This window comes from Falco cherrug, chromosome 7 (assembly GCF_023634085.1).
Source record: "Falco cherrug isolate bFalChe1 chromosome 7, bFalChe1.pri, whole genome shotgun sequence".
NCBI lineage: Eukaryota > Metazoa > Chordata > Aves > Falconiformes > Falconidae > Falco > Falco cherrug.
This window is the reverse complement of record NC_073703.1, coordinates 15,366,897-15,391,895: the sequence shown is the minus strand read 5'-3', so window position 1 is coordinate 15,391,895 and position 24,999 is coordinate 15,366,897. Positions and strand designations below refer to the sequence as shown.

The 24,999-nt window shown below is 37.7% G+C and overlaps 1 protein-coding gene and 1 long non-coding RNA gene across 5 annotated transcripts in view; one reads left to right on the top strand and one right to left on the bottom strand.

Annotated features, from left to right (window-relative positions):
* The first annotated feature begins 1,335 nt into the window (after window positions 1–1,335).
* The window catches only part of SLC12A1 (solute carrier family 12 member 1), a 52,259-nt gene continuing 28,595 nt past the window's right edge, over window positions 1,336–24,999 (top strand). For 2 of the 3 annotated variants that reach the window (XM_005431857.4, XM_027807416.2), the window contains exons 1-11: window positions 1,336–1,420; window positions 5,047–5,644; window positions 11,113–11,247; window positions 11,454–11,529; window positions 16,803–16,898; window positions 17,566–17,705; window positions 18,166–18,276; window positions 19,204–19,315; window positions 19,802–19,929; window positions 22,838–22,922; window positions 24,627–24,778. In XM_005431857.4, the coding sequence (XP_005431914.1) occupies window positions 5,234–5,644; window positions 11,113–11,247; window positions 11,454–11,529; window positions 16,803–16,898; window positions 17,566–17,705; window positions 18,166–18,276; window positions 19,204–19,315; window positions 19,802–19,929; window positions 22,838–22,922; window positions 24,627–24,778 (1,446 nt within the window). In that variant the 5' untranslated portion in view covers window positions 1,336–1,420; window positions 5,047–5,233. Of the gene's footprint in view, window positions 1,421–5,046; window positions 5,645–11,112; window positions 11,248–11,453; window positions 11,530–16,070; window positions 16,167–16,802; window positions 16,899–17,565; window positions 17,706–18,165; window positions 18,277–19,203; window positions 19,316–19,801; window positions 19,930–22,837; window positions 22,923–24,626; window positions 24,779–24,999 lie in introns of all 3 variants that reach the window. The other variant, XM_055717342.1, reaches the window with a different exon arrangement.
* LOC114016363 (uncharacterized) overlaps window positions 11,133–24,999 on the bottom strand; it is a 47,340-nt gene continuing 33,473 nt past the window's right edge. For both annotated transcript variants that reach the window (XR_008733359.1, XR_003560795.2), the window contains 3 exons: window positions 19,736–19,966; window positions 18,157–18,282; window positions 11,133–11,268 (listed from right to left, as the gene is read on the bottom strand). This is a non-coding gene — a long non-coding RNA (uncharacterized LOC114016363). The remainder of the gene's footprint in view (window positions 11,269–18,156; window positions 18,283–19,735; window positions 19,967–24,999) is intronic.

Below are 24,999 nucleotides of genomic sequence, written 5' to 3'. Positions count from 1 at the left end.
TCTGGGTATTCAAGGTCACCCTCATATACCCAGCTGTTTAGCAAGTGTGACAGTACTTGACAGAAATTCAATTCAGTTTTTAGGAAGGTTGGCATTAGAATTTTAAGCACTGTCACTTTTGCTAAACAGCTCTGTTTGCAACAAGGAGCAAAGACAAGGAGATCAGTTACAGCAGCTGGTTTCTTTTGCATGTATTCTGAAAAATTTTGCCCTATATAATAAGCTGAGGCAGCCAGTGGAACAGCAGCCCTCAAGTGCCATTTGGAACATGAAATACTTGATTGTACAGAGGAGGACATGAATCTCCTGTCTGAAGAATATAAGAGAGGAACAGTCAACACTAATCTACGCTGGTCCATTTGAGTTATAAAACATAAACAATTTTGTGAGTGTAAGAGCTTTTACACTGCTTCAGATTCTGCGTAAGAAAAAATGCCAGACCCTCAGAGATTCAGTATATTGCATTTATCCTAGTTAATTTAACCACAAAATCAAAGGTAGATATCAGTACACTGATTTGTATCATCTGTTACTGCTGGACAGGATCATCCCCTGCAGAGACCTGACACTGCCATTCTTTTTATGTGCACCTAATCAGCACAGCTGAGCTCTGTGCTGTCAGGTTAGAGTGCTGAAGGTACTTCAGTTATCTAGGTTAAATATAGTTCCGTTATCTCTAAACTACAAGCAAACACAGCAAACAAACCCAAAGAACCTTGATACTGTCTTACTACTTTTGTTCTTGACCCAATCTATTGCTGGAAGCAATTGTCAAATTCCTTTATGATTACAAAGCTCCATCATTTCCTGCCCACCCTGCTCTGCACCCCCAAAAGACAAGGGAGTCAGCTTTCCCAGAAAGGATACACAGAATAGAATTTTTCAAAGGTTTTCCTTAAATATAGAGTAAAACTTTAAATGGGGTTAGGAGCAAATGGTTCAAAAATGACTGTTAGACAAGGGGACCCACCAATGATTGATCCCACTGAATCCACTGGAATCTTCTGCATAAAATGTGCTTAGCAGAAGCCTGCCCTCCTGTTACCTCTGTTAACCATATATGCAGAACTGAAAAATGGAGAGATCATGATCTGTGCACAGAATCAGGCATAGCTGGGAGGGAAACGGAGATAACAAAAGTATTTTCAGGCCCCCTTAGAAATTTTGCAATACCATAAACACAGTAGTTGTAATGGATAGGTACATTTGCTGGTTAATAGTTAACAAGCTAGAATGCCTCTCTAAATCACCATCTAGAAATGTTTTGAAAGAGAGGGATTGGATGGTCTATTCAGTATATTAAGCAGGAGAAAAAACTGGCCAATAAGGCAGAGTCTGCAATGCCTCAAAGAGAGGGACACACTACATGCACAAATACAAGAAGCAACTGTCTTCCTTCCCTAAAACCACAGGACTGAAGGTAAGTTAAATTTTCCTGAATAAGGTAAACTTGATTATTTATGCATAGTGCTAGAATACTAAACACAAAACTAATGGCAAATAGCAGTTGAGAGACGTCTGGAAATACACTGTGAAAATCAAAGTATTATTTTCAAGAACAGCAGAAAGGTAAGAGACTTTTCTTTTCCTAACAGATTAGTAATATTATGGAAAAAAAGACTGTGAAATTACAGAATCATTTTACTTGGTAGCAAAAGTCTCATTGTCATCAAAGAATCAGGACTTCCTTTAGTCATGGAGATGAAACAAATCTCATCTCGCTGACCTTAATGACAAAAGATTTGGTTTTGCTCCTTCATGCTTGAAGATTAAACACTTTAAACACTTCCTTACAACTTTAAAACGCTGAAGGAAGCACAATACTATCTATGGTCAGAAATGTGTAGTAGTAGTAATAACAATATTGACCAGCCAAACCCAGCAGAAGTAAAATAAACTAAATAAATGTAACACATGGCTGTGAGGCTTACAAAACATTAAGCGAGAAAACCATGATAAATAGGGAAGGGTTATAAAGTGGTATCATAGCAGAGATGTGACAGCAGAATATTTTCTATAGCTGATGGAAGAAGTGAGAAAATACGCTTTAGCTATATCTCATAGTGAAGATGGAGGACATTTGATTATCAGCTCTTCAAATTATAATTTTGATATGTGATTTGAGGGAAAATTTACAATGCTAAGGTATAAATATTGATGTGGTACTTTACATTTCAGTGCCAAAGGGCCAAATGCATTTCACAAAATCACTGAGCAATATAAATTGGAAAAAAAAATCTCTGGGGGTCATCTAGTCCAACCTCTTGTGAAAGCACAAAACTTTAAAAAAATGCCTCTAATGGGCTTATTTACCCAGATTTCTATATATTCCTTTATATAGATATACTTTGCTTCTAAAACTTTCTGCTTTTACATACACTGGCAGAGTTTCAATGTCTAAATATGCTCTGTTTTAGTTAGTTTGAACAGACCTGCACTCCTACTGAATACAGGTCTATACAACCGCACTCCCTTATCTCCTCAGACACATGTCTCGAAGACATATGGATTGCCATCGCTTCAATAGCTCATTTCAGGGCCATCCAGGCCAACCTGTAAGTTGCTGCAGAGGTACCTAACCCACTAAAGGCCTTAAATATAAGTACCCTTTTTGCTCTTTGACTTTTTGTTTGCTTGTTTGTTTTTTTGAGGTGGTCTGTGTGGGAAAGTAAAGGTGGGAAGCAGATTGCTTGGCTATTGTATGTTCACCTCTCCGTGGGCTGCCACTCCGAGCGGCCTAGACAGGCTGGAGGAACAGGCCAACAGGAATCTCATGACATTCAACAAAGACAAATGCAAACTCTGTAGCTTGGACAGCCTAAAACCCTGCACAACACAGCCTGGGGCCTCCCTGGCAGAGTGCAAATCTCCTCGAAAGGATCTGGTGAGCAGCAGGCTAGAGAGGAGTCAGCACCATGCCCTGGGACCAGTGGAGGTGAACAGTGTCCTGGGCTGTGCTAACAGGATACAGCCAGCAGATCAGCCAAAATGACCATTCTATTCAGCACTATCAGACCGCACCTGGAACACAGTTTGTGTCCTGCACCCCGCACCTGCCCATGTCAGAAAGATGTGGATAAACTTTGGTGTGCCTGAGGGAGGGCCACCGAGGTGGGCATGGGTAGCAGCATCTGCCCTATACGGAAATGGGGCTTGTTTAACCAGAAGAAAAGGCATTAGGGGAGCCTAAGCAGCTCCCCTAATACTTACAGGGAGGTTACTGACAAGGTAGAGCTGATCTCTCTACTGGCATGCACAGCAGGACAGGGAGAGATGATGGTCACAGAACGACACACAGAAGGTTCCAACTAGATACACAGGAAAAAAAACCTACTTTGAAGACAATTAAGTATTAGAATAGGCTGACAGTGAAGTCTGTCCTTGGAGGATGTCAAGCCCTGTCTGGTAAAAGCCCTATGTAACCTGATTTACATTCAATGTTCCCTCTGCTTTGAGTGAGAGGTTGGGCTAGATAAGTTCCCAAGGCCCCTTCCAACCCGTGTGATTCTATGACTTGCTACAATTTATTTCAAATCATCTTAAAGGGTGTTTTGAGTGTACAAATGTAAAATCGGGTGCAAAATTCTATGACTCTTCCAATGCCTAGGACTACTGTTAATATTTCCCAGTAATTGCTGCTTTACCATAGTCATTTATTTCCTCCATTATAATTTAGGAAACCCAATGCTATTCTTGGATCTGTTTCAGTTGCCTATTTATTCCTTCACATTACCTTAGTTTTACCTACATTAAAAATGAACGATTTGCTATATCTTAATTGCTTGCTCATAAATTGTTGCCATCCTGGAACTACTGAAAACTTAAAGCCTAGCTTTTTTAGTTAATTTTTAAAAATGTATTTGATTCAAGTTTTTCATGCAAATTTAATTCTAGACTATGAGAAAAATATAAGTGATATCATAATACTTAAGTGGAACAAACAGCAAATGATCTTCATGGGATCCTGTGTCACATCCCTTTTACTGACTACATTTTCACTGTCTTCAATTAAACATGGCATTATTAAAAGAAATACTATATTTGAAATCAATTTTAGGTACTTAGAATCTGATCCAAACCCCATTTTATATAGATGGTGTCGTGAATCCTGATGTAGGATCCTGCTGACTACATCAATTTGTTGCAAATTCTGATTTAGGATCCTGCCACATACAGCAATTTGTCGTAAATGGGTGATTTAGATAATTTAAAGAATCATCATCAAAGGCATTAGCAAAAATGGTTTTAATATGATGCTGTAAAAGTGCTACTTAACAAAGTTTGATGGCAAGGTTCAATCTATTACTGTACAGCACAATCACTTGAACAATGATTCAAAACTACCAAAGCACAAATCAAAGTTACCAAGGCAAAATCAAAGTTACCATACGACAAGGTTATGCATGATATTGGTTGCTTACCAAATGGCAAAAGGTCTCTCTGCCTGAGGAGCATCCTTGCGAGGTGTCCCAGCGCAGGGGAAGATCACCGCCACACAGCCAGGCTGCTTAGCCACGAGAGCTCAGAGAAGGCTTACTTAGGCTGTCATATTTATGGAATAAAGTGGTTGGCTTGTAGTCTAGTTACAGGCAGTGGAAAAGGTATGTGTGAGACTCCTTGTACCCACAACTTTCTTTGTTCCTTGATAAATGGGTCTTGGAAAAGCCAACCACTATTCATGTGTTAATCGCATGATCGGTGTTCCAAGCTCATATGCATCGATGCTCACTGTGTCACTCTGCTCCTTTGTGGGTTTTCAGAGAACAGATTGAAACTAAAGGACTTGGCCCACTTACAGCTTAGGCCTTTACCTCCTTTGGAGCTTGTACCGCACTACCACTAGTTTGGTTAAGGAGTTGAGTGCACCCATCACAGATGGACACATCCCCACAAACTCAGTCTTTTACTCAACTATTTTTTTACTCAACAAGTCATAGGATGACAGTCTCATGGATATTTGATGAGGAGGCAGAGGGGATCTTTATGGCGGAAAATTTTTCTAACTGCAAGTTAATTAATTTTTTTTTTATTTTTTTTTTATGGCAGAAACACCACAGACAACATTAGGAAGATTGCTTAGAGTTTTAAAGAAAAATTTCTCAGAACTTTTTTACTCAAAAAGCAAAGATTTCATATGCAACAGCACTAAACCCTTTGCTGTAGTTGCAACTAACTAGCTGCAGCCACAGAAGAGTAAACGGATCAGTGACTTAAGTCTATAGCATCCCTGAAGATGTCGATGAATAATTCGCCAAATGTATTCTTGGATCCAAATGCAAATCGGTTTCAAGTTAACATAATTAATGAAAGCCACGACAACAATGAAACATCCCAAGAGGATGTGGGCTCTGACCCACCACATTATGAAGAAACATCTTTTACTGATGAAGCACATAACAGACTGAGAATCAGTTACAGACCAGGAAAAAGAGAATTATATGACAATTTTCTTCAAAATGGAGAGAAAACAGAAGCTAGTTCACATCCCTATGATACTCACACTAAAATGTATTATCTTCAAACTTTTGGCCATAACACAGTGGACCCAGTTCCCAAAATTGATTATTATAGAAACACTGGCAGCATCAGTGGGAATAAGCTCAGCAGACCAAGCTTATTAGAAATTCATGAACAACTGGCAAAGGTAAGTGGAAAGGCAAGATACAAATTTTCTCTATTCCATTTCCAGGCTGTTAATTCTGTTTATTAATATAAGAAAGTCCTTAAATTCATGGACCTTAGCCAAGAGAAAAAATACAAGTAATCACTTACCATATTTCCTTTCATAGCTGCAGTATGTTTTCTGCCCTGTACTCTGCTCAAAGCAAAGGTTTTTATTAAATGGTGATAGTAATGTACTTGATTAGTGGGAAAACATAGCTTAATCTTGTCTAAAAGTACAGAACTACTGAATCTCTTCTGTTTCACTTAACATTTAGGACAGCAGATGATGAATATCAATTCATAATTTAACCAAGCTACACAATTCACACTTCTTGTAAACTTGAATTTAATGTCAATGCACAACTAAGTTTCACAGATTCCTCAGTCGTATTCATTTATATATAAGTATCATAAAAAACATTAGTGCAATAAATGCAATTTCAACTGATCAGAAACCCAAAGCACAACCTGTTTATTGCTGTAACAAACCACTCAAACAGCAGAAAGAATTCAGAACAAGGGTGTTGAGGTTGAAAGTGTTTGTTCAGAAGACAGAGAGCAGACAACAGATTTCAGGTGCTGATTTAATGAATGAATTTGGGCCTTCATGCTCATTATACCAATGAATTTGGAGAGAATCTGAAAAGTTTCTCGAATGACTACATAGAAAACATTTATGGAGGAATAATATGGCTAAATTCCTCCTGATCTATCACAGAGAAGAGCTGTTTAAGACTTTGCTCGTGTAATAGATGGGACTATATCCGTGTAAAATACACTTCCAGAGCAAGCTACTGAACTGCATACAACTGACTAACCTGCCTTTGAAAGATTTTCTAGGGCTGCATCTCCTCCCCCCTTCTAAGCAGACCTACTTTTAGTTAACATCATGTAGAAGTCTGCTATTGTTACATATGACAGACGGATTTTATGGAAAAAACTTCCTCTTAGCAGACTCCCCTTGTTTGCTCCATTTTTTTTCCACACACACATTACAGTAAATGAATAATCAAATACTGAAGCATGCCCTTTATTGTGATAATCCCCACTTTGTCACCCTCTGTGGCTACTTGCCAGAAGAATATACATTGGTCAGGCATAATCCTTTGGGGTTTGCGCATTCAAAACTTCCCCGGGGAAGAATTTGAGAAGTTGGTAATATTAAGTCTCAAATCCCAGATTTTCACTAACTTCCGTGTTACTGCCTCAGATAGGCTAGACAGGTGAATTTTGCTGCCTATTCACCTCTCTAGATCTTTTAAGGCTTGATTTCCCTGTGTGGAAGAATCACCTCCATGCAAAATAAATAGCGTGGAAAGCTGTAATGAGAACTTCTGGGGACAACAACAACTAGATTAAGCACTTTGAAACAGTAAAACGATTAAAAAACCTCCTGCAAAACAGTGGAATAATATGATACTCTATTGGCTTTGGTAAAATTAGACTGTGACAATACCAAATTCTCTGTAAAAAGCAGAGGAGAGACACAGGATACACCTACTTACAGATTTAAAATCAAACCTTTTTTGAGATTCTTAATTGTACACTTGTCAGGGCAGGGCAGGGCTGGAGAGAGATGACCTCTACAGTCAAACTCAGACTATAAGTGTCAATATGCAGCAAAAATTCCTGTTCTTTTTCTGTGTTGGGCAACAGTGAAATAAGAAATCTCCAGAGGAAACACACTTTTGTCACCATTCCACTCAGTTTTACAGACTCCAAAGGTCTAAATAATATGGACAAGCACCTGATTTTTGGGTGCTGGCACGAATCTTGTTCAAACTCCAGTTTTCTAGAGATTACCTGTCCTATGGAAGGTTAATATAAAGTAATGAAATCAAGCAAAAAAATAACCGTTAGGAAATTAGGACCTGATTCTTTAGGACAGCTTCCTAGTTTTAGCTTGACTTATTTAAATTAAGGTTTCCACAGACCTGCATAAAATGGCTTACACAGAAAGGTGAAACAGGTTACTTGGGTCATCATTTATTTCCAAAAATGAATGCAAAGTGAATGTGAAAAGGGAAGAATATGAATTTGGTATCCCTACTCATTTGCAGATGTATAAGCTGCTACTCAAGGGACTAAACACATTTTCATGCCCAGAAGAAACTTCTTCTTATAGAAATAATTTATTTTGGTAGTGGCCAGAGAGGACAAAACCAGTGTATTGGCTTTGAACATAATGCTGAATGATCATGCACTGAACACTGGCATATTAAGGAATTTTCAGTTTTGACCACTGCCAGAAAATACAGGGTTTTTACTGTTGCATCTCCCAGTGTTTTTTTATTTTAAATAAAATTAGATAAATTTGTTTATGTTTTTTTAAGGCTTTCACTTAGAGAAGATTAAAAAGAAGACAGATTCCATCCCAGAATAAAATGAAGGGAAAATTGTTTCACAGGTTGGAACTCTTAGGGAAAAGAGCATCTAGCTTGGCTGTTCCCAGACTTTTTCTAGTATCCAGCTTACAGAAGGATAATCTTATGCCTCTCAAAATAGGAAGGTGAATGTCAGAGGTAATGGGATTTTTGTTACACTGGCAACCTGCTGTGCCCTTATGTGAGTTGTGGCCCTGGTCTGCGAGCCAGTAACCACGGCACTGGAACAAACGACTCACCATTAGCATGGCTGGAGTCTATTCCTGGCTGTCCCATGGACTCACTTTGTGACCTTGGACAAATCACTTCAGTCTACAGAGCTTATTCGGAAGAATAAACAAACTCGAGGTCACCAGATAGTAAGATTAGTAGGGAAGGGAATTAAGACAGTGTGAAAAGCTCCTATCAGGAGGCAAAAGCAGTATGTGCAGCTGGATCGGGTGCCTATCAACCAGCCCCAGCATGCAGCAGGCCCCTTAGCCACCACTAAGGAGGGGATGAAATGCCACACAGAGTATGTATGGCGGTTAGGCTAACAGCCCAAGATGCAGTTCCGGAGAAGATGCTTCATGCCTTTTTACTTTAACACTAAAATCTGGGCTTACCACACCATACCCCAAGGTAATCCCGCCCCCCTCACCCCCAACTTTTCTGAAACACAAATTGGTGAAGACCACTGTCCTGTCAAAGCCCGTTGCCACATTCTGATAAGAAGCAACATATGTTTGACTTCAGACGGCTAAATACCACATAAACATTCCCGTTGTGCTTTGATGCCAGGCCTAACATCAGAAGATAAACATTAATATTTAATACACTTTTTTAATATGTAATTTTTCAAATGTCAGAATGTGAGGCAGGCTGAAAGGAACTTCAAATACCTAGTTCCCACACTGCTGAAGTCAAACGTGTGTCATCTTTTAGCACGACATGTCAGTTTTTGCACACATTAAGCCACAAATCGCCAATTAAATCCCTAAAAAATAGTCTAAGTGCTATTTCACAGCTGATGGCTAGTGATAATTACTTGGGCCTAATATTTACCCTACATAAGAAATCATCTAACCTTTCTTCATCTTGGCTATTCTCCACACTTGTTACAGAGATTTGATGAGCTCATCATCTTTAGCCCCAGGAGAGATGAAGAGTAAACTGTTCTGAAACAAGGAAAGGAAAATGTTTGGGGTTTCTTGTTCAGGGTTTTTTTTTGATTCATTTGGTTTGGGTTTTTATTTAAAGCAGTTAACTTTTTATTTTGGTAGCTTTTCAAAATGTTCTGTCACTTTTATTCCACATCCTTAATGCATGAGTAGCACAGGTACAGCTACTTGGTAAATAACCAATCATTCACTAAAGCACACCAATTTAAAATGCATTTATGGAAGGTTTAAGGCCATAATTTATGATAATGGCACAGAGAGCACAAATTAATTCAAAGTACATAGGAAACAACTTGTTTCAAGTACAAAGACTAAACTCTTTTTTTCCTTTTTTGTCTTTGAAATTCTAACCACTGCAGCAAAACCCCCTCATATTATTCTGCTGATCTTCCTTAACTCACTTTAATCATTTGCTGTGTTTTGAGTAGAACAAGCCATTAGTATTTTAGGGCAAGAATTGTCAAAATTATTTAAGTAACTCAGGAGCTCAAAGTCACAGGCTTTCAATAGATCTTGTATTCCCATTTCACTTAGGGCCAAAAGGGTTATAGGCACCAAATTTAATCCATGTCGAAATGTATTATCCGGTCACTTATTTCTCATTTGTGAGCACAATCCTGGATTTACTGTGTCAAAGGCACTCTACAACCTTGCATCATAGTGGTTAGAGCCCCCATCCATGAGGGTAGAGTCCAAACATTAACATAAGCATCATATAGTTGGTCTTTATGTCTGTTTTGGTTTTGTTTGTTGCTTTTTTTTTTTTTTTTTGAAGTCCATGGACAAATACAGAAACACCCTTGAAGCTTAAGCAAGATGGAGAAAAACCCTCATATGTTTCACAGAATCACAGATGTTTCACCTCCTTGACATGTTTAGTTAATCTGGAAATATCTTCATTCCCCTTCAAACCCTAAAAGCATCTTGATTCCTCTCCAGAAGTGATACACACTCCCTCTGCTAGACTATGACAAGGTGATATGGTCCTTCCTGAAGGTCTTTGCAGAGGACACAGACAATTCCTGGCAATAGTTAACCTAATGCCAACTCCTCACAAAACCACTCCAAAGTTAGTATTAAAAAAAATAATAATTAAAAGGAAGCAAACAGCAATGACGAGTATCAACCTCAGTATCATGACTAATTCCTATTCAAGCCACAAGAAACATATCATAATGTTAAATTGCCTCCAAGACTCTGGGGCAGAAGAGCTGAAGAGATAAAATACAGATTTACGTCTGTAACTGGATGCGAACAATCTAAAATTCTGGGCTATTTCTTCAGGTTACACCACAAATATGGCAATTCCTAATCCTATCTACTATGGTTATACCAGAGATGGCTAAACCATAGAAAGGATTATTCATTTACTATATAATTTAATACACTTCACTAGCATTTCTCTGACTCTTTTCAAGAATATGTTACGCATTTGCTGCTGCAACTATGTTTGCACTTTATCCAACAGAAAACAGAGTTCATCACATAACTTTGCCATGCAGCACTCAGCTAGGTCTCTTTTCACTACTGGGCAATTTTCAGTTTCTACACTTAGCATTATTCATATATTTTTGCAGCACCATGTAGAGGCCAACCACAAGACTCTCATTATGTTAGATGCTCTACTGACATATCAACACAACGTACATGTTGAATACAATACACAATAAAACCAATTTAGTATCAGATAATAACGTATTTACTGTGCTTAAGCGATTGTCTTATCTTTTCTTGCTGTTAGTAAGCCCACCTGCTGATGCCTGGCGTGAGCAGAATATTGCACTCCAGAGACAGTAAAACCTGATCTTCTTTGAAATTCCTTTATTCCATGTCTCTCTTATGCAGCCAGGTGTCCTGTGTTTGGCACAAAAATATTTGTATTTGTTTTCTGTGTGATCATTCAGAACATAGCTGTGAGCACCGGCTCAGTCGAGAGAGTGGCTAATGGAGAAAGCACCACTGGAGATGAGACAGCAGTCAGCAAGGAAGAAGAAAACAAAACAGGATTTGTCAAGTTCGGATGGGTGAAGGGTGTGCTGGTGAGAAACATATCTGCATTTCTAAAAAAAATAAAAGTAAGATTAGTTCTGCAACACTAAAGTCTTTCAAGAAGTAAGAGAGGGAGGCAGACTTGAGGGATGTTTGGGGTGCTTTTTAAAAGCCTGAATGCTTTTATCACCCTTCTGGTTGTTAATACTCTACTTCCAATGTTGCACTAATGCAGTATTTTTTGTTTAAAACCTAGGTAAGATGTATGCTTAATATTTGGGGTGTGATGCTTTTTATTCGACTTTCCTGGATTGTAGGTCAAGCAGGAATTGGTATGTATCTACTTAATTTAATTTTAAACAGTGAAAGAGATAAAGAAGATAAACTGTACATGATCATGATTAATATATAATCTGAGATGTGCACTTGCATGTTGAACTAAATTTTTTCAAATGCTTGCCAGAGTAAAAGATGTTAATTCTCCAAACTATTGGAATTTTCCAGACTCACAGCAAATTACTGCTTAGAGGCATAGATCTGTTAACTATGCATATGATCATCACATATGAATATTTCTAAGCTTTAGTGAGATTTGTATTTAGATTCTGCAACAGATGTAAACTTCATGATCTGGGCCAATTTCTAATATGTGCGTACAGAGTTAACCTTTAAGAGTTCACACTTTGCTTATCTGTGAATCCCAAACCTTGTCATCTACATATTAAAACCAACACTTTTTCACACTTCTCTGCAAAGATGAAAACAGAACTGGAAGGAGGTCTCATCTCATCAGGATTTTGTTATTTTTAACTATAACACAGCACTAGATACAAGGGTACTACGAAACAGTAAGTTTTAAAAACTGCTATAGCTTTTGTGTAAATTAACGAAGTACACTTGATTGTGTGCTCTATCTTTGCTGCTTCGTTGTGCAGTTCCATTAAGCCAAATCCCAGCTCCCACTCCTTGGGTGACTGGGCCCTGAGGCCTCCATCCAGTATGCTGTTGAGTGTTCAGTGACACCGGTGAGAGAATCTCTGGTGGAGAGAAGAGCAGCTCAGTAAGAAGCAGTGTAGTGGGGTGGTACAACTCCCTTTCTCAAGCTGCTGCTCTGGGGAAGCACAGAAATGTGAACTGCGACGGCGGTGTCACTGTTACGTGATCATACAGTTTAGAATAATGGGGCCCTAACCTTTGACTGGCACCCAGGGCTCATCAAAAACAGCAGTCCAAAAGGTTGAATGGCGAGCATTCCAGTATGGATTCTCACAGAATGGGAATATTAAGTGGGCACAAGCTGGAGTCCAAACTCTGGCCTTAGGGTGTCAACTCTCCTGGTCTTGGATAAAACTCAGTGTTCAAATTCAGGCTGAACATAAATATCATTCACTTCCTTGTTAATGGAAGTGAAACACTGAATCAACTCCAAAAGTTTTGCATGATTGAAGTCTCATTTCCAACAAAATACAGTAACTTCACAGAAGTTTCACTTAAGCAAGACTGAGTTTTTTAAAAAACAGAAGTAAATAAAATGCTTATTAAGAAAAAAATCCAGCCGCAACCTTAGAGAGACACAAATAGGAAAAAATAATCAACCAAACCAATAAAAGAATCAGACCTAAGTGGAAGAACTTTACTACTTTAGCAGTGCTCCATGCGTAGCTCTAGCACTGTGCCTGACAAAGGGGTGCTTGCTGATTTTATGATGCATACCAAATGAGAGCATACAGCCCAGGGCACTCATAAGTATATGCCTTGCCATGAAAATTCTGCATCTTAATATTGCCAAGACTTTGCTCTGGGGTTTCATGCAAAATTAGTTTTTAAGGGCAGTTTAGTAACTTATTGAGATCATCAAGAAGTATTACTTTGTTTTGAGGTGTGAGAATAGCCATAGGCAAGAGTAATTCATTTTAGAACAACTTATTTAGCAGCCATATGCCTGGTTTTCAATCTCAACTTTAATCAGTTTTTAACATTAATTTGCACCAACATCAGTTACAGCCTTTCTGCTTTCACATTTAATTTTACCATTTTAATTCACTGATAAGCAGACACTCCTTTCTTACGGTTTATTGCTCTGCTGTTGCTTTTCAAAATTGCATGGCTTATGTAAGGAAGTTAGTTTTACTTCTGAAAATGAGACATCAAATTCCATTTGAATAATTTCCCAATGCATTTTCTGAATGTCTTATAAGCAATGAGCTTTAAGTCCCTAGCCAAGCTGCTTAAGGAGAACAGTGATGGACGCTCATCATCACGAAGGCTCTGGGATTTCATTGGGTACTGCTATTAACATGGAAATTAAATGAGTCACTTAAACCACCATCTGGGCACCATTTATATTCCCATCATTAGAGGGCAAAAGAGAGAAAACCCAATTATTTCCACATCCTCATAGGTTGTCTTGGGCAAAAGCTCTTACAGGGGAAAAAAATAACATTCCAACAAGGTGCTCTGTTTATCATCAGCTGGGAAAAAAGGGACAGTATGGTCCTGACAAGATTCCAGGTCCAAAACTAGTCTGGTATTTCCACCTAACATCTGGGGACTCTCTGAAGTCTGTATTTATACCTATACAAGGAATGGTTAGCCAAAGGCAGGGAAAAACACCAAGTTTATGTTAACTGAAAATCTGGCCCCTCATATTACAATAACATTACAGCAATGTTTTGGTTAAGTCACTTTACTTTATGTACTTTTCTTCTTAGATCTTAACAAAATTTTTTATTAACATTAAAGCCTTCCCAAGCAGATATTACTCATTGAATTAGCAAGATATCTGATGCTATTTATCATACAGATGTTAACATGAATTATGAAAGGCAGTAGAAAATCCTGGAAAAATACTCCTTAGGATGCACTTGCACTTACCAAATAATTTTAAAGCTATTTTTAGAATATTGTGCCTAACTTACTCAATTTAAGAGTTAACAGCTGATTAAAAGTCATATTCAGCCACTTCTCTGGCAAAAATTTTGCATGGTTTAACAATATCCTTCTATGTAATGGCAGCTGACCAAAAGGAATGACCATATAGATATTTTTTTGTTATACAGACCTGCATACAAAATAGGTGCATGACTAGCTATAGTAAGAGTTCACAAATCGATAGGATAAACATGATTTATGGCTCAAATAATTTTAAATATTCTACACCATATTATGTATCATTTATATCTCACACATTACATTGTTCTATCTGAAAGAATTATGATAACGTGGCTCTAATTTAAGCAGCAAAGAACATTCATTCAGGGATTCGATGTCTATAATAGAAACATCCAGTATGAACTGAAGTCAGGAATCTGATCTGGAAGCCAGAAGGTAAAAATACAGCAGATAAATCAATATGTTTGTAGTACTTCTAGCTAGATGTCAGTGGTAGGATCCAAGTTTCAATTTGGATGAGCCCTGGTCAATAAATATTGCTACAAGCAATGTATAATCTTCAGTTCCACACTGAAAACCTATGTACCTTACAGAAGCAAGAGAGCTATTGCGTAAGGATTAGCAAGTTCAGATAAAATTAAGAGCTGATTCCATGTTTGGTGCCAAACTGTAATTGTTTCTTTTTCTTTTTTTAAAAAAAAGTTTTTTTCCTTTCCATTCATAGATAGAAATGGGAAAAGAAGCAGTAAAGTTGAGAGAAAAATGTCATTATTATTTCTTCACCTGGCTTGAAACAAGAAAGTATTCTGAAACTACAGGGCCAAACTCTTCTCGGTAGTGCCAGAAATTGTAACAGAAGCAATGGCTACGATTGTAGCTTGGGAGGTCCAGTTTGTACACACAGGAAAACACCGGTCAGGTAGGCTAGCTCTGGAACACGTAATCCAAAGCGGCTGTGGGATCTTTGTTTATGGAGGTTTTCAAGACCCAGCTAGCCAAAGCCATCACTGATTTAATCCTGTGTTGGCAATAGTCCTGCTGTGACTGGGAAGCTCAGCTACAGACGTTCAGAAGCCACTTCCACGCAATGTTTCTATGATTCTAAATCATACTAGGCACCTCCTACTTGCACAGTTTCTAGTACAGCTTTACAAAATTAACAGAAACCTGACCATATAGCCAAAGACTGGAAACATACTCAGAGTCTTACTCAGCCTGAAACCCAGTTCATCTGTAATAAACACTTATCACTCATCTTCAGATATTATTTGTTTAATTATGCAATTTTATGATATCAGCTAAAAAAAAATATTCAAAGTTCTCTAAGATTATACATTACAGGTCACCTGTTGAAGTAAATGGCATCTAAAAAGCAGTATTTCCATTTTAAAATGTTTGTCTTTGGTTAAAGTAAAACTACTTTTTGCAGGGAAACAGGGAGATGAGGACACAGTGGGGAAGCACAGCACCCGTTAGCTGGGCAAGTAAGGATGTAGAAGGCTCGCATTCAGGTCTTGTCTCTCTACCTGATAGATTCTTTGTCCTGGTGCACTATGAAACTACACAGAGTCTTTCTCTGATTCAATATTTAATTAACTGATCAAAGACAGCAGTGTTCTTACAAGAGCTCTGGTTAATGTGTCAATCTCTTAACTTAAACAGCCAGGATGTATATTAAGAGCAAATAGAAGCATCCATGCCAAGGGACATTTGTTTGCTCATTTCCTGCAGCCTTTGAAAACCATGAGAACTTCTGGCTAGGGTACTCCTATCAGAAAGAATCACTGCTTGAAGACAGATGGGAATAATTTACTACCGTGACATGGCCTCCTTGGAAATGTTCTGCAAACTGCAAGTGGTCAACAAACCATCTTTTCAGTTTATTGCTCTGATTCTGGCCTGAAAATTCAATTTAAAGAGAGAATGATTTGTAGGAATCATGGAACATGAGTAAAATATTTTATCTTCTTATTACTGACAGGTCTTGGAGTATTCATAATTCTTCTTGCCACGATGGTAACCTCAATTACTGGGTTGTCAACTTCTGCAATAGCAACTAATGGGTTTGTCCGTGGAGGTAAAAATCTTAGGGTTACTAATGCTTTCAAGCCCAAAAAGGTCTTTATGTATTATCTTCATACGAGGCAAACCAGAGGGATGATAAACCAAATGGTACATCTAAAGAAACTGGAAGGTAACAATGCTAGCCACCTCTAATCACAATTTACGGCATGTTTGAGTTGTCACTTCTAATAAATCCCAGATTTCAGTTCAGTCTGTGAAGTACGTTTCAGATGTTCCTGCCTACTGCTGAGCAAGGGATGGCTTCCGGCTTTTCATGGATTTCTTCTGTTACCTTTCAGCATATCTTCCTTACCCAGAGCATTCCAGGTTGGATATCCTTGGACACACTGAGGATGAGACATCTCTTCCTCTCATTTCAAAGACTGATTCAGATCAGTGGATATCATCAATTTAATACCTTCTTTATAAAACTCCTTACATTTCAGCTACTCCTCGGAAGACGAGTAAATAATTTTGCTGGAAAAGTGCTTGTCAGGTATTTTATGAAACAAAGTTTTAGTGCATTTCAGAGCCTTAAACAACCGGTTTCCTCTAACCTCTGTGGAAAATGGCAAGTTCTTACTACGTCATTTAAGCAGAACAGGTATTTGAATACACTTGAATATACTTTCTTTTTCGGATCTTTCAGGTCTTGGAATCATAGTTATTGGTCTGAGTGTAGTAGTAACAACATTAACAGGTATCTCCATGTCTGCCATTTGCACTAATGGAGTAGTAAGAGGAGGTAAGTAAATATGATCTCATGAAAAATACAAAATCCTGCAGATTTGGGTTAGTAAAAATAAAAAAGAATTGAGATAATAGTGCTATAAGAAAAGCAATAATAAATAAATGTATTTGGAGTGATCTCTCTCAATAGATCAACAGTAAATTAAAATCTTAAACACTTCCTGACAATAAATATTAAGTGCCAGTGAGATAAGATGAAATAATTAACTGACAAAGTAATATGCCTTGTTTATGGTGATATGCAAAAGAGATTAAAGATTCACTGCATCATTATGCAGGAGCTTTTACAAGGTACCACAGAATATGATCTTTCATGCTAACATTGGGATAGATCCAAGTAAGTTAAAACCTGTCTGGAAGTGAGGTTCTGTCTGCTCTGTGTTACTATATTATGTATCATGAAAAATTATTTGAAGGTCCAGTTTTGCATGCTAATAAGCACTAACAAGATTTCTGCAATAAAAAGGCATACAGAGAAGTCTAAAGGCAGAACCAGTACAAAACACATTCCTTTTTTTTAATCAGTGTCCTCTATTAATACAGGTCAAATACTACATTTGTTAGGCTAAAGGCAGAGATTCCTGCACTATTATTCATGTGAGAAAAATAAGCAAAACCTGAGCATTTAGTTGTGCTGAAATAACAACCATTTCTGTCTGCAGGTGGAGCATACTACCTTATCTCAAGAAGTCTAGGCCCAGAGTTTGGTGGATCTATAGGACTTATCTTTGCTTTTGCAAACGCAGTGGCAGTTGCTATGTACGTAGTTGGATTTGCGGAAACAGTTGTAGAACTTCTTAAGGTAAAGGTAGATTTTTCATGTATATGATTAAATTGATTTGTTGGTTTTGTTTTGTGGGGCTTTTTGGTTGGTTGGTTGGTTTGGTTTGGGGTATTTTGGTTTTTTGTAATGTATTTGAGTGGTAATACTTTTTTAGCTGAGGCTTGAGGGACACCTTCAGCAGGGAATAAGCTGGTCTGTCTAAACGTGCCACAGAATGCTTCTCCATTATTTCTACCTTATGAATATATTTAATACATTTCTCAACAAGAATCGCAAAAGCAGAAAAGAAACAGACATCTAATTAGACAGCCAAATAACCTCAACTACAGAGAGCCAGCTGGAACATGACATACAAACACTTGGTCTCATAAATCTCTGAAACTTTGACAGCTCGCTGCTTTCTATTTCACCTTGTTACCAGATCCCACCAGTTGGGCAGAAAAAGACTGGTTCTAATAATATTTCTTACTGCTTTCAGGAGAGTGATACACTGATGGTAGATGAGTCCAACGACATCAGAATAATAGGTACCATAACTGTTGTATGTCTTCTCGGCATCTCTGTTGCTGGCATGGAATGGGAAGCAAAGGTAAACCTTTAAAAGAACATAAAAGCAAGCAGTATATTAGACTACTGTACAGCATTTGTGTCTAAGGAATGCTATACAACAGATGGAATTTTCAAAAGCACTCTGTTTCAGTTTATGCTTAATCTTTCTAAAAGCAATAGCAGTTTAATCATTACATTCAATGAAAGCACAATTACTCTGTGCTCTTCCTTGAACATACATTTAAAAGGGAAGGGGAAGTTTGTGTTCTGTAGACAGCTTGATTATATTGATTTTTATAATTCATGGCATCATTTGGAGCCTTGAGTAAGTGCCCCTTTTGCCCTTATTTTTGATGCAGCTTGACAGAATAAACAGTAGTAAAAAAAATATACGATTTTATCACTGTATTCTCTCAAGCTCTACTCAGCAGAAGAGCTCTATTTGCTCTCCATTCCTTAATCTCTAATGATTTCTGCTATTCCTTCACCTGTAAAAAAAAAGTTCAAAATAGAAATTCAAATGGAAATATTTTTAGAGGGCAGAATACCGCTATTGAAATCAGGTCCAGAATAGCACCCTTATTATTACATTCTGCTGTGATGGAGACTAGAACTACTTAGATGTTATAACCCTTAAAGTGACAACCCACTGCAACTAAATAAATTTTATAACAATATAAAAATGTCTTATACTTGATATTAATGCATTAGCTGTTTCATTTTGCCTTTTCTTTTAAATAAACTAACATAAAATTAAATTATAACTATATATTTCTTAACTCCCTTAGTAAAAACTATCTGCTGTTGTCATTAGCTGATTCAGCTATCTTGATCCCTGGTATTTTTAAAAACTATAGAAATTACTAATCTTTCACAGGGAACACATACAGATAACTTAGTATATAGCCATCTCCACAGTCAATGTAAATTGAAATCATCAGGAAAATATTTTTATTTCTATTAACAGGCTCAAGTTATTCTCCTATTTGTTCTCCTTATTGCCATTGCAAACTTCTTTATTGGGACAGTCATTCCTACCAACAACGAAAAGAAGGCAAGAGGCTTTTTTAATTACCAAGGCAAGTAACCTTGCTATCTATCACATAAAATAATAAGTTTGCATTCCATACTGAGTTAAGGATTCCACTCAAAAAGGTCACAAGATCAGGATCTTCTGCTTGACTTTAAGTAAGCTTCCAAAGTAAGGCAATTTTTTTGATTTTTAATTTTGAGCCTGTCTCTTTGCTGCTGAAGCTGACAGCACAGTTAGCTGCAGCTTGTGTCATTTATATATCAGCAGAGCACAGACAAAGTTCTACACAGTGCTAAGTGCAAGCGCTGTAGTGACACTCCTGTCACTTCGATATGGATCTGTATCTCTGAGATGCAGACAAGCACATCCTACTGGGGACCAAACTAAGGAAATCAAATTCACTTTGCTTATGATATGAGACAGATTCAAACCCAGTTGTCCAGACATGAAAGACTAGCTTATTCACCTTCTTCAGTAAGTAACTTTGAAATCAAATCCTGGTGGTATGTTTCATTTTCACCTATATTTGCAGCATCAATATTTGCAGAAAACTTTGGACCAGATTTCAGAAGCGGAGAAGGATTTTTCTCGGTGTTTGCCATTTTTTTCCCAGCTGCCACTGGCATTCTTGCAGGAGCCAATATCTCAGGAGATCTGAAAGTATGTATTTCACTAACTTCATAACACTAGCTGTAGCCTGAAAAAAGAACAAGAAAACAAATTATGAATCAACACTGTATTCAGTCCTAAATCATGTCTTATTTTGGGAAGCAAAAATCTCCCTTTTAAGTACTTGCTTTATTATTTAAAGACATCAGTTCACATTTTCTCTCATAATGCATTATGGCTATTTACAGAAATGACTGCATTTAGATTTGGCTTGCTGTATCATTTAAAAGCATGTTTCAATAAACTGTAATAATATATCATTAATGACTCATTAGCAGCATACAACATAGAGATTACACGTGTACCTCCTGGCACTCTTCTTTTGCAAAATCTAAAGCCCAAAACCCACACCTGTAAAGCTCATGTTAAGCTCATGTTTGCCTCCAAAGAATCGGTGGAGACTGGCTTTTTTTATTCAGGGTCATAGCAAGGGCAGAGCAAACAGAGCATTTAATGAAAGCAAGTATGTCCCAATCCCATGTCACTACTGCTGCTCAAAGGAAAAGCTGCAGGTTTGCAGCTGTGACAAAAGAAAGAAGTCTGAAGAGAAAGGGAAAGGAGGTCCAGCGGTGTCCAATTGTCTTGCTGTGGCCATTCTGTCAGGTTCCCACTCTCCTCTTGCAGTATAGCAGTTGTATGAGATGATATTTCCAATATCTAAACATACTGGTAAATTAGGGACAGGAATTTAGTTTCAACTTTGAGTGCCCTCTACTTTGTATCACTTTGCACAGTGTATTTTATGCAAAAAGTATTTAAAGCTAAATATGAAGCTGAAATAATTCAAAGCTCAGCAAAACATTTGGTAAAAAATCTCTAGTAAATGCAGAGCAATCAATACTTTGTAATATTACAGGAAATTCAGAACTGCATCAGGGGTATCCTTAATTCAAGTTGGCAAACCAATACTAAAAACCAACAAACAACCACCACCAAAGAAACCCTCAACATACAAAAAGACGTAGCTCACACCTTGGTAACCCCAGCATGTCAAATGAAATTCTTTGGCTTTACCATATAGACCCACCGTCTCGTATACCTTAAGGATTTAACCAAAGGTCTGTTATTTCTTTATTGGCACAGTAGTCACAAGTTCACCAGATCCTACTAACCCTGACAGCCAGCACTGTTTCCCTTCCTCACACCGAGCTGCATGCCTCATCTCCTCTGTTTTTAAAGGACTGCTTTTGAAGCCAAGCACAGAGGGAAATGTGTAGAAACTGAGACACTACTAGCATCTATGAGATTCCATTTTTAATTAAAAAACCCCAAATCATTGTACTTCTGTCCAGTGAGACTGAATCAGCCTCACACCCTCTCCATCCTTTTATCAAAAATAATTATTTTGCTATACACGGCGCTCTATGTACATGGCAAGCTGCCAAAGCAGCAGCACTTCTTTCATAAGCTGTTTGAAAGAGTCTGAGCAGAGCAGGGGAAGCAGTTCCCCTGTTGGCGCTCTGCAGTTGTTTCAGTCTGGCGGTAAGTGGATTTCTATAACCAAGTCCTCCAGGATGCAGATTCCCGACTGAGCATGTTTAGATGCATTAGACAGGTCTAATTAAATTAACTAGCCTCTCCAGAAATCCAAAAGGCAAGCTAAGAAGTATTCAAAAACTGTAAAACAGACCAATCAAACTTTCTTTAGAATTAGTCGCAAACACTATGTACAAAGTGGCCTAATCCAAAGCCAACCTACAGAAACAGCTGGTCTTCCTAGTGACTTCAGAGAATTTTGGAGCAGATCCTAAAATGCTAACAGCATATTAAATATATGTTCAATTATTGATAAAATTTAAAAGTTGTAAAGCTGTGAGAAGCTTTAACCCTAAGATTTAAGGTTACAGTGTTTAAGACTGCAGCATGAGACTCCACAAAAACAACCACCTAAGACACGCACACCAGAACTGTATAAATTACAGTTACCATGATCTGAGGGCAAAAGGTCTTATGCAGCTGAGGTGACTTTGCAATTATTTTTCAGCTCAGTAAGTCCCTACCTCATTTAAAAATTATATTAATTATTAACACAGTTAAGTCATTCATCCATGCTTCACACGACACTCCAAATTTGTATTTTGATTTTTTTCCCATGCAATGAGCATAGTTATAAAAGTACAAAAGTCTGGGTCTTAAACTGCATTCCATGCATCTTTGACTTAAAAAAACTCACTAAACCAATTTAAGAAGACAATTCATAAAAAGTGCTTCCTAGCATAAACAAACACATACTAAATTGTATGGTTGGCTACTATTAAAATCTCCTTTAAAATTACAATGTATAATGCAGATCTTTAGACTCTTACTTAGTTGCATGATCAAAGCCAATATTGTGAGCTGGACTGTAAGCATTATAACTCAGCCTTGTTAAATTATCTAAATTTAAAGTCAAAACAGTGAAAGGATGTGGCCTGTTGTCAAGACACAACTAACAATTACTAGTTGCTAATTACAAAAGTACTGTATTCTGTACAGGGTGACTATTTACTTATCCTACCAATTAACCAAAAATGGCCCCATCTTGTCATCCACGGGAGTCTGATGGTTAGTTCAGTAACCACTTACCTGTGGTATCATGAAACATTAAAATAAAGCCCACTGCAATGTAAAGAGAGCTTGAAGCTCCCAGAAACGCAAAGCTCAGGACTCTCCTGCTGCTATAAATGCCAACTCTGCCCCTGCAGTGTTCACTATGTCCAGGATAGGAGAACTACACCACCGGACCGCTTCACCAGCTACATGCTTGGACACAAACTGTTGGTGCAGGTCTAAATGATAAAAATCTACCCTCTAAAGATATCTTCATATCACGGTGTAGCAGGATTCCCTAGCATGCAAATGTAGTCAGACTGCAGCACACAAAGTCACAGTGTTTTTTGTGTTATTGCTTTGTTTTAAGGATCCACAAATTGCGATACCCAAAGGAACAATGCTGGCCATCGTGATTACAACAGTTGCTTACATTGGTGTGGCAATATGTGTCGGTAAGTACAGAACTTCTGCTTCACGTCTAATTTATTAAAATCTTAATTTATAAGATTTTAGAAGTTTGAAAACCTGATATGCAAATGAATGATTAACCTCAATGCTTTTTCATCCTGTGGATTTATTACATAAAGAGACAGTTGTTTTGATTTTACTATATCTAAAAACAGTGGGGGAAAAAGCGGCAATCAGCAGAAACAAAAGTCCCTGTTTGGCAGCTGGACTTTTGTATAACTTGTATGGTTACTTTCACATTTGATTCAGTGACAAAGACCACTAGCACGTATCCATGAGCACAATAAAGATTAAAGGAACCTCTGATCAGTCTTTTGTTCCTCATTCACATTGAAATGTCACATGGCTTCTGCTCGTTCTCAGTAGTGTTACTGAGCACTCATGAGCAACACAGTAACACACACATTTGGTATGTTATATGTCAAAGACAGAAATCAATTGCCTGTCTTAAAGAAGATACACTACATGACTAAGTGCTCTATAACATTGGAATGTGAGGTAACAAAACAGACACAAGAGTAAAAAGGAGACCTGCACTGAAGCCATGAATTGTGTTGGAGGAATAAGCAATTACATTCTCATTATAAGGGTACAATAAATCTCTGTTCAAGAAAAATATTTTTATTTTTCTGTTTTAAGAGTACTGTAAGAAAGAGTGTTGTAAATAACTCTCTTACTTGTGAGTAAATACCTCAATAGTGCATAAAACCCCTGCAGTATACTCCCTTCTACTGGGAGATGAATCTCAAGTCTTCTTGAGTTCTACGTTTCTTGCACTTTACACAAAAGGCTGAATACTCAGGTCAAGCTGCAGCTCAGGCTATTGCATTATTTGGATCTAAATTTCCCCTTCAATTAAAGTGTAAGTAATCATTCTTTACTTCCGTTATAAATCTGTGTTTATGCATCATTCTGTTCTCACAGGCAATAGCTGTATTTCAACTTCAGAACCGTCTGTTTTTCAGTGCAATACTTCCCCCCGGTTTGCTAAACAGATAATGGTTATTTGGGGACCCTCAAGAACATTGTTTTTGACATATTTGAAGATACTACATAAACTTATATTTTAGCCACTAAAGATGTTAAGATCAGCACTCTGAGTTAACTCCATATGTTTCTTCCCATTTCTGATGGGAAACAAAAAGACAGCATAAATATTAATAAAACCAAACAGAAAATTGGTAATTTCTCCTCTTTAAAGTTTTTTCTCACCATATTGGCATCCGTTGGGCTCTGTCAATTTGAACAGCTGAGGATCTGTGTCTCTAAAGAAACTGTGTGTCCTTTTTAAATACACAAAGTATGCTTAGACCTAAGACCCTCACTGACCAGTTTTCTTTGAATACTGGCATTTATAAAAGTAGTCACAGGCAGACAATATACTTCTGAGTTAGTTAATCTATTTTTAATCTCTGTCTGGTTCTGTACTCTTAGAAATATGCTAGTCCTCATTAGTCAACTGGCTGATTATTTTAAAAGTAACAGAAGTCAACAGTTGCTTACAGACAACACGAGAAACAAAGCCACACTAGAGGGAAGTAATCTGCCCAACATGAAATGCTACTCTTTGGGATGAGACTAAGGCAGCACTTGTACAAAGTGTGTGCAGACTAAGAGACAAAGCTTGGCAAAAACATTCTTCCAATGTCACAAGGAAGGAAAATAACAATATATCATTGTTTCCACAGCCTCCTGTGTTGTACGAGATGCTACTGGGAACGTCAATAATACAGTTGTACCTGGAATGAGCTGCAATGGATCATCTGCCTGCAGCCTAGGCTATGATTTTTCCAGATGTGCAAGTCAGCCATGTGATTATGGGCTGATGAATAATTTTCAGGTTTTAATGAGATTATATATATAATCATAGGCAATACACGAATTCATGAGTACAAACTTGCAAACCCATTATTTGCTGACAACTAATTGCAACAGGACATCCACTTTTATCCAAAAAAGTAAAAGCTATAGGAAAACCAAAAGGAAAGTCCCCTGCACTCCACATAACCTTCATACTGCCCATTCACTAGCCCTCCCAGCACTCTGGTAAGGTTTTACCTC